Source organism: Pygocentrus nattereri, chromosome 9 (assembly GCF_015220715.1).
Source record: "Pygocentrus nattereri isolate fPygNat1 chromosome 9, fPygNat1.pri, whole genome shotgun sequence".
Lineage (NCBI taxonomy): Eukaryota > Metazoa > Chordata > Actinopteri > Characiformes > Serrasalmidae > Pygocentrus > Pygocentrus nattereri.
This window is the reverse complement of record NC_051219.1, coordinates 23,252,988-23,266,260: the sequence shown is the minus strand read 5'-3', so window position 1 is coordinate 23,266,260 and position 13,273 is coordinate 23,252,988. Positions and strand designations below refer to the sequence as shown.

The window sequence follows — 13,273 nt, the reverse complement described above, 5'->3', positions numbered from 1 at the left end:
CCCCTCTGTTTTGAGTATTCTCATCTAGTTGACCAAAGAAACGCAAGAAAATGTGAGTATTTTCTCTGTTAAAAATAATGAAACCATTGTATTATAGTAGTCTAATGTCATTTAGGTGTATTGTGGCCCTTTTCTTCATAACAAGCATAAAAATCACTAGTAGCGCTGATGTCTTTCCCGTTACACCTTAAATACAGCAGTAGTTCAAGGTGAACAAAAAGCTAACAAATATCTGACTTCAGCTTCATGTTACTGAAGAATTAGTGTTGGGCAATAATAAATAACTGATGCCCTAAATGTAACTAAAGCCCAGCAGTGAGGAGCTGAACTTTACCCTCCTCTTCTATCACTACAGAGCACCGCTAATAGCCTGTTAATGAAGTAATGTTCTTTTTTATTTGAGGGTTGTTAAATTTCATACCGAAGGTTTTAACCACTACCCTATAACTCAGTTCCAAGGGGCAAGGAAACACTCAAAAACAAGGGATAGGGATAAAAAAAAAGAAATGGGATTGGGCCTAAGACTAAACTTTGGAGGTGAGTCTCCTGAAAAGGATCGGAGCTGTAATAAAGGTAACTTGGTCACATTAAAAAGTGAAAAAAAAATGTGATGTTTGTGTTGATTTTCTAAGTGTCAGGAAGTTAACATATCTTCTGCACATTTAAATACGTAATTAGTAACATGTAAAAATGATTAACGTGTACTAAATGGCCCTTTTGAAATGAAATAAATTAATGGTGGACTTTCTACGGAGTTTAAAAAAAACCCAAAAAGCTAAATAAATAGCATTCGGTTCACAGTTGAAGAAGAATATGTAAAACAGTAACAGTGTGTCCAATCTGTTTCAGTCTGACAACATGTGAGCCATCTCATGATGCCCCCCTTTCCTTAAACCAGATCACATTTTCATGGAAGACCCATACATTCATCCATTCTGCTCGGTCCCATCATTCCTCCTCGGTTTTAAAATGTGGCCCACAATATCAAAGCACTTGTGTGAAGTCCTTAAAATGTGACTCAGTAAATCACAAGATGCTGACGCTCATTTAAAAAAGGCAAAGAATAATTTCCCCAGTGTTTCTCCACTTAGTGTCCCCATCTGATCTCTGGGGGTATAAGTATAATTGAAAGCCTTTTCACTGTAAGGTGAACTTTGGACCTATTTAATCCTTAGAAGAAGAGTTATTGCTCTCATTCTGTGCCATTATTCAGATAATAGAATTACATACTTATATAATTAAAGGTGAATTCCACTAATTCTTTTACCATTCCAGATGTAATTGATCACTGTGGTGGTGATAGGAGCCACACGTCCACTTCTAAAAGCTCATTTACGTGAAGTTATTACATGAAGTGGTTATGAATTCACAGCCTGATGTCTGAGATGATAGTTCTAAGAAGGTTTTGGTCTTCCTTTGATATACTGATTTTGATAACTTTTGATAAAATTCAATGTCAAATTTCATCTATTGTCCCATCATCAGCATTCCATACAGAAGACAAGTGTAGGTTCACTGGTGTTTTTGCATACTAAATAAAACTATTGTGCACCACACCACTCTGAATCCCCTTCAGTTACACAGTAAAGTTACACTGGAACTGGATTAGTTTCACTAGAAAATGTCATGTAATGTAATTTCTAGGGATTTGACAGGATAAAGTATCTCTGGAATTTCCCCAAATTAGTCCCAGATAACCCAGACGTTCTCATACAAGCATTAAGATTAACATTAAACGGGTACACTCTTAAATAAGTTCTTGAAGAGTTATTTAGTAAAGAATTTTTTCCAAGAGGTGCTGATATCCATGACTAGGATTTCAGAGCTGCTGTCACTGAAGGAGAAACATAGAAGATCAATAACAGCAGAATTATTAATAAACAAGCTACCAACACTGCATATTCATCTCACATGTAAATTACAGAACCTCCCCAAATCAAACTAATGCAGGTCCAACAGTGCTTTAGTTGGGTCATTCTCCATTTGAAGTGGGAAACCATGTCACAAAGGTTCCATAAAAGATGCATAAAATATCATTCAAAGCTCCAAAAGTCAGTATGTACATTTACACAGTTGATCTAAGATTAATGTATACTTTCCCCGTATGATTTCTCTGAATTTGCTGTTTTTATCCAGCCTCATAGTATGTAATATGTAATATGCATATGTAAAACAGCTCATCACGAACATTTCATAAACGGCTCATTTCAACATTTGAGAAATAATTTTTTTATATAAAACAATATTTTTAAGAGGTTTAACTTGGAAATTCATGTTTACTTTAGATCATTAATGTTATACTTCATTTAAAAATATGTATTCTATTTAAAAAACTTAATTTGCCACAGAGCTTTTGGTCATGGGTGCTATCAGGACATTTTAACACATTTTAATTTGATCATTTTCTTTTTAATTTGAGCACCCTATCTGGATTAAGCGGTTAACAACAATGACTATGAAAATTAAAATTTTGTCAAAATAATGTCATATATAATTTATACAATTTACAAAATTCTCGTTTTTTTTTCTCGGTCACCAGTGTCACTGGTGTTATAACATATAACAGGAGTGACTGTAAAATATGTTTGGAATTAAGTTCTCCTTTTGCATATATGATACTAGATGTTGTTAATGGACATATTAAAATTATTCATCCTTTTTGGGATGAAAGAAATGTATTTCTAAAAAATCCAAATACAGAACAACCCACATTTCTCACGGAAATCATTTGTAGAAAAGTATCAGATGATTTCTTTATCGCCGGCGATAACTGAGACTTTTAAACATCTCACTAATCACAACTTCACACCACTAAAGGCAACAAGGCTGCAGGAAACCACAGAAGCAGCTCTTCTTTTTCTGCTGCCCCGTTCTCACGCTCAACCCATCACAGTCTGCTGCAGCAATCTACACCATAGTGGACTATATGAGTCCATTAATAACGTTTACAAAACATTCCAAACAGTGACCAGCACTTCTTCCATGTTCATCGCCTGAGAGCTTCTACTCTGGGTCACTGCAACACTGACCTTCCACATCTTCAGACTCCTACAGAAAAAACAACACAAACACAGTTTCAGCTCGATGATATTGCAGGAATGCAATACTGCGATACTTCAAAAAAAAATTCACAGTACATGATATGTCACAATATTTATCTGTTCAGACAACTGATCAGTTGGAACAGAGATAAAGAAAAATACTATCACTATGAACACTAATTTTTATTCAGTATTTGGTACTAAATCAGTTAAACAGGACTAATTTTTTTCTCTTTATAATGAAACATGCAGTCAGTCAGTATCTATAAGTAATGACAATATACATAATATGTTCAGAAAATCAGATTGTGTTGTATTGTAACATAAATTATTACTATAACAATATATATTCTCTTATACAACAGTTAGTTCTGGCCACGCAAGCTGACTGGTTGAGAAGATTAGATTAGATTAAGTGACCCTTATTAGTCCCACAACAGGGAAATTTCATGTCTGCATTTAACCCACCCGTGAAGTGAAACACCACATACACTCTAGTGAGCACACACACTAGGGGACAGTGAGCACACTTCCCCGGAGCGGTGGGCAGCCCAATCCGCAGCGCCCGGGGAGCAGTTGGGGGTTAGGTGTCTTGCTCAAGGACACCTCAGTCATGTGCTGTCGGCTCTGGGCATCGAGCCGGCGACCTTCCGGTCACGAGGCTGGTTCCTAACCTCCAGCCCACGACTGCCCCACAGAAGTGTTCTAACCGTGATGTTATTCTGTGCTTTTATATAGCGTTTCTTTACAAACACTATATCACTCCTCTGAGATGCAATTGCTAAGATCAGTCTGTACTTCAACAGGTGAGGCTTACAGCTGACTGTGCAGAGAGTGAGCGAAGTTCATTACTGTGATGCAGCAACAAGCTGCTTGTTAAAGGACTATAATTTGGTGGGAGGAACTGCTGACATTAAAACATATTAAATGAAATGTTCATTGCCCAATTTATTTATTTCTTACTTTAATTACTTAACTGTATAAAAGCAATAATACATCCAATTCATGTTATCTCTATAACATGACGTGAATAACCTGTCTTCGGCTCATGCCTGCGGCAAAATCACAGCCGTGATGTGATTAAGATTAAGTGACCCTTATTAATCCTACAATGGGGAAATTTCACCTCCGCATTTAACCCATCCATGAAGTGAAACACCACATACACACTAGTGAGCACACACACACACTAGGGGCAGTGAGCACACTTGCCCAGAGCGGTGGGCAGCCCAATCCGCAGCGCTCGGGGAGCAGTTGGGGGTTAGGTGTCTTGCTCAAGGACACCTCAGTCATGTGCTGTCAGCTCTGGGGATCGAACCGGCAACCTTCCGGTCACATTCTATTGCTTAAATATTGCCCAGCCCTATTTAAAATCATAATAACAATCAGAGACTTTTTTATTTCAGATTTCTCTGGAGCAGGTGTCCACAGAAGCAGCTCTGCAGGTCTTCTGCAAGGCTGTGCACAGTCAAAAAACGGTTCAAAACTATTTATCAGTTATTATAAGTAATTTTCTATTTTCCTTCTAAGAACATTATAATTAAAGCAACTGAACATAAATTCAGTGAACAGCAGCAAGAACGCCTAGTATTCAATAAAGTTATTGAAGTCTTTTAAAGAACTCAGGTCTGGTTCCTCTTCTCTTTAACACAGTTCCAGCAACTGCATGGATTTGTTCAATTCCAACAGCAGCACATCTGATGAATTTAACTTAATGAAGGCCTGATTAACTGGATTTACCTTGGAGACTTAACTTAAAGAAAAACTGTTTAAACTGATTTTACTTATGAAAGACTGATTAAACTGATATAATTTATTGAAGGATTCATTCAACTTATTTAACCTAATGAAGGGTTGATTAAACTGATATACTGTTATGAATGATCCGGTCTGCTGCTGGTGGAATTGAAAAAGCTTCATGCAATGGCTGGTGTCTGTGCAGGTGTGTTGTCAGCATGAGTTCTATTGCCCTTACCTGTTTGTGGGAGGAGCATATCTGTGTAAATCGGTCCTGCAGGTACTGGTTCCCGAAGCCCATGATGCGGCTCACAGCCTGGCTGGACAGGCCGGCCACTTTAGCAGTGAAGTCCAATGTGAATGCAAGCTGGACCAGCTCCGGGGCGGTGTGCGGGACCCGGTCCGCCGGCTGTGGGATCTGGGAGAGGTAGCGGTCAGCAAGCCGCTGGAAGGAACTGTATGACAACTGCTGGAAGACTGAGCGTATTCTGCTGTTCTTCTGAATCTGAACAGAGAACCAAACACACAATTTAACTACGTTCAGGCTGTTCGGGCCAAAATAATAAAAATCACAGCCCTGCCCATTTGCTTTAAGCTTAAAGACAATTTTAGCCATTTCAGAGTCACAAGACAGCCAACCAGAACAGAGCTCATTTACATAATGTATTTACATATTAACTTAATATATGTTTGCCTTTAATGCCAATTTAGTGATTTATTTTTGTATTTTAGATCAATTATATGAATTATTTTGAAATTGAGGCAGATTTAGTTTTAATTTGCATTTTAAGCTGATTTAGTGATTTCTTTTTAGACAAATTTCTCATTTTAGACAAATTTTACAATTTATTTTTGCATTTTTAGCCAGAATTAATGGTTGCCTTTTGTTTTAGCATAATTCAGTGGTTTAGCATAAATCTTTGGATTTTTGGATGATTTTGTGATTTATCTTGCTTTTTTAATCTAGCTATTTAAATACTAAGATGAGTTTAGATATCCATATATGTGAACAGCTATATACTCACTGTTGTTTCAGTATTACTGAGTGGATGAAAAAACAATCACCTGCTCATTCATGGCGTCTCCGTGTTGCTTCAGCAGACTGATAATCCTCTCAACAGTGTCATCTGGAGATCATGAACAAAACAATACATAACTCTATTTCCTATGCTCGGATTAAACAGTCACGTGGTATTAATTTTATTTAGTACAAAATCATGCTATAATTTTATGTGTATTATTCTGACTAAGTTCACTGAAACGAGAAGAGAGACTGTGAGGAAAGTGCAGATTCTAAACTTTCAGTCCACATTAGTGTCTGTGAGTAAACTCTTTAGAAAGATGGTTCCTTTAAGGGTTCTTGGGGGTTGTAATGACAATGGGAATATATGTAACCATAAACACTCAAAAAACCCTTTGCATGCTTAACAGGTTCTTTACATGGTAAAATGATTCTTCAAATTGATGCAGAATTTTCTGGTTATGTATAGCACCGAAAAGAGTTCTTCTATTGTACTGTCAAGCTTGTTACAACAGAAGAATGCTTTTTGGTGCCACACAGAACCATTTTCAAGAACGTTCTATACAGAAACACATATAACACATTCCCCATCATTCTGAAGAACTATTTCATGTTTTTTTGACTGTTCATGGTTCTATATAGAACCACTGTCTTTACTAAAGAACCCTTGAAGAACCATCTTTTTTAAGAGTGTATAAGAGGAGATATTTGATCTGTCTGCAGTTTTATGGAGCAAATAAGGTGAACAGTATGTACTGTAAAAAACTGTTAGTCAGTTTAAATTCTAATTTTAATTTTATTAAATTCTATCTAATTTTAAAAAAATAAAAGCACCAAAAATATTGTGAGTTTCTATGATACACTTTCTATGATACAGTTTCTATGATTCTATGAGTTTTCTATGAATGTGAGGTTCTATGATACACTCGTTTATAAAGCATTGTGAGGTTGTGAGGCTGTTAGGTTGTGAGTTTGTGGAGCTGTGAGGCTGTGAACTAGTGAGGCTGTGAGTTGATGAAGCTGTGAGGTTGTGAACTTGTGAGGCTGTAAGGTTGTGAGGTTGTGATGCTGTGAGCTTGTGAAGCTGTGGGTTTGTGAGGCTGTGGACTTGGGAGGCTGTAAGTTTGTGAGGCTGTGTGTTTGTGGGGCTGTGAGTTTGTGAGGCTGTGAGTTTGTAAGTCTGTGAGGTCATAAGGTGGATGAACTCTCACCTGGAGTAGGACTTTGTTCTTCTAAAGCAGCAGTGCTCAGGCCTACAACAGCATCTCTGTCTGGACTCGTCTTCACTTCCTTCACAATACGCTCCAACTCCTCAGAGACCTTCTCAAAGTATGTGCTGGTGGGCTCGACGCTCACACCTGGACAGACAACATGCAAATTCTGTTCCTAAAGTGTCACTTTACCACAAAGTTTTCCAGTCCTGAGGGTCAAATAGAGCCGCCCTCAGACTTGATCAGAAACCTCCTTGTTTTTATGGTCATTCTCAGAGCTGAAGTTCCTGTAGAGATTTCACTTTAGTATATCTGACCTGCTACCAAGCGTGTCACCTCATTGCTAGAAATCCCACTGATGACCGCTTTAAGAAAGCAAAAACACATTAGTGTTTGTTGCGCTGGTGCAAGCGGATCAGACACAACAGTGCTGCTGGAGTTTTTAAATACTGTATCCACTCACTGTCCACACTGTTAGACTCTGCTACCTTATTCCACCTTGTAGATATAAGGTCAGAGACAATAGTTTATCTGCTGCTACACAGTTTTTATTGGTCATGCTCCTTCATTAGTGGTCACAGGATGCTGCCCGCAGGAAGCTGCCCACAGGACACTGCCCACAGGATGCTAAAGTGTTTAAAAACTCTTAAAAATATGGTTCCTTAAGGATTCTTTAGCAAAGACAACCATTCTGTATAGAACCTTTGACACTCATAGAACCATTTGCATCCTTAAATAGTTATCTGCATGTTAAAATGGTTCTTCAGACTGATGAATAATGTGTTGGTTCTGTAAGCACCAAAAAGACTTCTTCTATTGTTATGATGTCAAGCTTGTTACAACAGAAGAACCCTTTTTGGTGCTATACAGAAGCATTTCTATATAGAGACATATACAACACATTGTCCATTAATCTGAAGAACCATTTCACCAGGTAAAGAACCATTAAATCATGAAAATGGTTCTTTGAGTGTTCATGGTTCTATATAGAATCGCTGTCTTTACTAAAGAACTTTTTTAACAGTGTAGAAGAGGAGATATTTGTTATGAACTGAATTTGATGAAATTTGTGCAGAAAGAAAAAACTGTTGCTGTTTTTTTTCTCAGCAGATAAAAAATGTAAATAAAAAGTAAATATAATTTAATATGTAACTATTAGAAATACAAGGCAGATTTTGTCCAATTGTTCTGTTGATTATTCAGATTGTGTCAGATCTGTCTGCTGTTTTATAGGGCAAATAAACTCATGCAATGCATGCAAAACACTAGTTCCGGCACGTAGTTTACTCCATGTAGTACTGTGACTTAAACTGTTTCATTGAAGTCAAATAAATACTTTGAAAAAAACAAAGCAAAATAAACAGGAACGATGGTCATTTTTCAACTGCAAATAAACGACTGCACTGTTCCACTTTTTACTTTGTGAATTCTAGTGTGATCTTGTTTTAAATGCACAAAAGAAACTAAAATTATTGGTATTTGGTATCAGTATTAGCTGCAATAAGGTTTCAATTAGTAGTTTTCATATCAACACAGAAATTCTGTATTAATTCTGTATCAGTGCTACTCTGTGTTACTCTTGGACTGACAACCAAAAACATCTAGCCAGCAGTGTCCTGTGGGCAGTGTCCTGTGGGCAGTGTCCTGTGGCCACTGATGAAGGACTAGAGGACGGCCAACACAAACTGTGCAGCAGCAGATGAGCTATTGTCTCTGACTTTATATCTACAAGGTGGACTAACAAGGTAGGAGTGTCTGAATGGACAGTGGGTGGACGCAGTATTTAAAAACTCCAGCAGCAATGCTGTGTCTGATCCACTCACACCAGCGCAACACACACTAACACACCACCACCATGTAAGTGTCACTACAGTGCTGAGAATGACCCACCACCCAAATAATACCTGATCTGTGGGGGTCCTGACTCACTGAAGAACAGGGTAACAAAGTATGTGGAGAAACAAATGGACTACAGTCTGTAAGTGTAGAACTACAAAGTGAAACTATTTGGTCAGTGGAGCTGATAAAATGGACAGTGAATTCATAAAGTGGCAGATTGGTGTATTTTATATTATTTTATTCTGTTTATTTTATTTTCTTATTATCTATTTTTATTAACAATAATAATAATAATAATAATAATAATAATAATGCCTATAATGCATAAAACTAAGTAAAGCGTTCTTGGTGCGATCCCACAGAATGAACACTTTTGGTTCCATAAAGAACCTTTCAATGGACGGTTCTTCAGAGCATCATCATTTATAAAAGAGATGGCTAAATATGAAGAATGTAATATGAAGTCTAAATATAAAGTTTAAAGAACCACAGTGTTTAATGTAAATGGTTCTACATCAACTAAAGGATTAAGTCCAAGCCAAAAACTATTCAGGAACCTTCTGAGTTTACATGAAGATCCACTGCAGATGTAGAACTGAGTTAAGTTTATAAACACACCGTGCGGAAGTCTGACCACGTCCTCCGGCGTGAGAACGGGTTTTCTCAGAGACTCAGACTTCTCCACTCTCCTGAACGAGAGCTTTCTGAGGGAGTGCTTCTTTTTCACTGCTTTGGGAGCCTCTTCAACTTTCAGTTCTGAGGAGCAAGTTTCAGGTTTGGGACATTCCGGCCTTGTTTCAGATCCCTTCTTGGAGAACCAGTGTAGAAAAGCCCTGAGGAATGACTTCCTGGCTGTTTCTGGATTTTTCTTGGTTTTCTTCTCCACATCTCCACTGTAGGATTTGGATGACGGCAGTGTCCAGTCTGACTGAGGAGGTTTCTCCGACTCTGTGGTCTTTAGGATCTTCTCTATGGATAGGCGGTGAGTGGAACTGTCGCTCGACGCCCGTCTGGCCTGACTGCCTCCATCGTTTAGGGTCACCCATTTACGGGACTTCAGACGCTGCTTCCTGAGTCCACTGGCATCGTTCAGACTCAAACTGCGCTTCACATAGACCTCCAGCAGCCGGCTGGTGGACCTCAGGTCAAAAAACAGCAGCTGACGACCAGCAGTGGATCGTTCATCTTTAGACATTGTCAGAGTTCTGCTCTGAAAACGAGACAATGGAGAAATGATGAGATTAAACAGAGATCATGGTATCAGAATAAATAAATAATCAAGAATGTCTTGAATTTATATCTCCAAACAAAACCTCGTTTTCTCCAAACAAGCAATTTTACAGGAGAGAGAAAAGACATTTTAACTTTCAATATGTTAATACCCTAAATGGTCATGGTTCACTGATGGGCTCAAAGCTTTATTACACACTTCTATAATCTAAGAATTGCTCAGCCAGTTTACATTAAAGTCCCTGTAATTACTGAATAATAAGCCATATTATGTAATAAACCTGGGATTTTAAGGGGTTTTTAAGAGGGGTTTAAGGGATTTTAAAGTAACATAAATTTTTGTTACAAATCATGTAAAAATTACAAAAATGTAGATAAAACCATTCTGCTTTTTTTTCGCAAATTGTAGAGTACAATTTCTACAACCCCAGTTCCAAAAACGGGATACTGTGCAATATGTAAATAAAACCAGATCGCTATGGTTTACAAATCTCATACCCCATATTTTATTCAGTACAGAACATAGAACACATATCAGATGTTGAAACTCATTTAGAACTTGATAGCAGCAATGCATCTTAAAAAAAGTTGGGACAGGCCGTGTATACCATTGTGTAGCATCCCCCCTTCTTTTAACAACAGTCTGTAAAGGTCTGGGAAGTGAGGAGACCAGTTGCTGGAGTTTGGGGTGAGTAATGTTGTCCCATTTTTGTCTGATGTAGGATTCCAGCTGCTCAGCAGTCCTGAGTCTTCTTTGATGGATTTTTCATTTAATGATACACCAAATACTTTGTATTGGTGACTGCAGGCCGGCCAATTCAGCACTCAGACTCTTCTTCTGCAAAGCCGTGCTGTTATGATGGATGCTGTGTGTGGTTTAGCATTGTCTCGCTGAAATATGCAACACCTTTCCTGAAAGAGATGGTGTATGGATGGGAGCATATAATGCCAATACATCTATTTACTGTACAGCATTAATGGTGCCTTCACGGATGTGCAAGTTACCCATGCCATGTGCACTAATGCTGCTTACTTTTGAACTGTGTGCTAATACCAAGCTGGGAAGTCATTGGTTTGGAGAATGCAGTGTCCATTATTTCCAAAAAGAATCTCAAAATTTGATTCAAAGACCTCAGAACAGTTTTCTATTTCGCCTCAGTCCATTTTAAATAAGCTTGGGCCCAGAGAAATTGGTGGCGTTTCTGGATCCAGTTTATACATGGTTTCTTCTTTGCATGATACAGTTTTTAATTTTTTTTTAAATAAATTTAATTTTAATAAAGTTCTGGAGGTGTTCCTGAGCCCATGTAGTGATTTCCAGTATGGAATCATGTCTGTTTTTAATGTAGTACTGCCTGGGGGCCCGAAGATCATGAGCATTAAATATTGACCATCAACCTTGTCCCTTGGATACAGGGATTTCTCCAGGTTGTCTGAGTCTTTTACTGTAGTTGTACAGTGTGTGCGTCTCTCTCTCTCTCTCTCTCTCTCTCTCTCTCTATATATATATATATATATATATATATATACGCACACACACACACACACACACACACACCGCTGCTTTTGGAACAAGACCTCATAACTTTACAGGAGAAGGAAAAACATACTTTACTTTTAAGGTAAGTCAAGGGAACCTGACTAATTCTTTTGGTCAATTCTTCATAAAGTTTACACTCAGTGTAAAGGCCAAATTTTTAAACCACGTCAAAAATTAAAAATGCCAAAAAAAAATTTGATAATTTAAATAGTACAAATCATTAAGTAATATGACGTGTACAAAACAAAGTAGCTGTAATCATCATTACAGCATTACATTCCTTCTAACAAGGTATTTTTCTAATTCAGTACAGTGACAAACATATTTTAATACTCATATTTGAAGTGTCATTATAGTTAACACGGTTTATGTTTACAAGCAAGTCAGATGGAATAAATTTCACCATTCCGGGTTCAGATCTTTGTTGATTTACATCAAAAAATCTAAAAAAAATAAAAAAATAAAAAAAATAAACAAACAAAAACTTTCTGAAGTCCACCGTCTAACTAACCTTTTACCTTAAAACACCGACATTTTGCAGTTTACAGGTTTAAAAACACAAATATTTTAACATTAAAAGACAGCGAGTCTGTCTGATACTGACAACTTGCACAAAACAACAGCCAAACACGGAGGAACTTCTCTGTTCCGCCTTAAATGATGCAACAACAGGCGCAAGTATACCGGCTGTAACGTTATCATTTAAGGTGGAACGGAAAATTCGAATATGAAGTGAAAAGAAGTGCAGTACTATTTAATCTCACCGTCTTGCAGAGGCCCTCAGAGTTACGATACTAAAGTAAAACAGAGAGTAAAAGAAAAAAATAAAAACAGAACAGAAATAGCGGATGCACCGTGGTCAGCTGCGAAAAAAAGCAAAATAAAAGTCCCTGCACTGGCGAGTGAAATAAGGCGGTTAGATGATGTTTGGAGAGTGGAATACAGCAGTGGGTGGTGTTTACAGGATCTGAGTGGTCGACAGCTGCAGGATGACCGGCCCTTCACAAGCCCTTCACATTGTGTCCTGTGCAGTTTGCGTGTGTGGACAGGCCCTTTTCCTCTTGGGGAATCCCCAGCTATCTCAAACAGAGAAAAATTCCAGAGATTCAAGAGTTTATGTACACTACATACACTACAAACACTTTATAAACTATAACTAATTAAAAGTAAAAAGAAGATTGAAAATATAAATAAATTGCTGATTCTTTGTGGTGCCCAGTGGTCTAGAACTACCAGACCTCTGCCATTTGGCAGTTATACCTTTAATTCCCAAAGAACTTCTCGGCAACAAGTTGGTGGAGCTTCCCCCCCCCCCCAAAAAAAAAAATGTCAACATTACCAGAAATTTCGATTCAAGTTAGCTTTATTGGTATATGTACAGTAAAGAAACGTGTTGCTTTGTTTCCCTGTACAATGAAATAGTAATAAAAATAAGTAATAAAAAGATTAAAAAAAGTAATAAAAAGATAAAATAAGCATGCAACAATATTATAACAAAAGTATTCATAAATAGAACTAAATGTAAACTATACAGTAAACTATACAGAAATATAAACTATGCTAATAATCCTATGTACATACAGTCATTGTGCAGTAGTGCGCTACATTACAAATTGACTGAACACACCTGGCACTGCCACAACATCTCCTTTCT

The 13,273-nt window shown here is 37.5% G+C and overlaps 1 protein-coding gene across 1 annotated transcript; it reads right to left on the bottom strand.

Annotated features, from left to right (window-relative positions):
- Positions 1 to 1,850: 1,850 nt before the first annotated feature.
- LOC108438073 lies at positions 1,851 to 12,436 on the bottom strand. The gene is made up of 6 exons (XM_017715616.2): positions 12,384 to 12,436; positions 9,468 to 10,054; positions 7,011 to 7,157; positions 5,844 to 5,905; positions 5,017 to 5,283; positions 1,851 to 3,048 (listed from the first exon to the last, which is right to left on the bottom strand). The coding sequence occupies exons 2-6, from the start codon at positions 10,042 to 10,044 to the stop codon at positions 3,004 to 3,006; spliced, it is 1,098 nt and encodes a 365-aa protein (XP_017571105.1). The 5' UTR covers positions 10,045 to 10,054; positions 12,384 to 12,436; the 3' UTR covers positions 1,851 to 3,003.
- Positions 12,437 to 13,273: the final 837 nt, after the last annotated feature.

Coding starts and splice junctions, on each gene's coding strand:
- LOC108438073 (XM_017715616.2), bottom strand. CDS start 10,044: ATGTCTAAAGATGAACGATCCACTGCTGGTCGTCAGCTGCTGTTTTTT. Junction 5,284..5,843: donor GAGACGCCATGAATGAGCAG/GTGATTGTTTTT, acceptor TTCTCTGTTCAG/ATTCAGAAGAACAGCAGAAT. Junction 3,049..5,016: donor TATGCTCCTCCCACAAACAG/GTAAGGGCAATA, acceptor TTTTTTCTGTAG/GAGTCTGAAGATGTGGAAGG.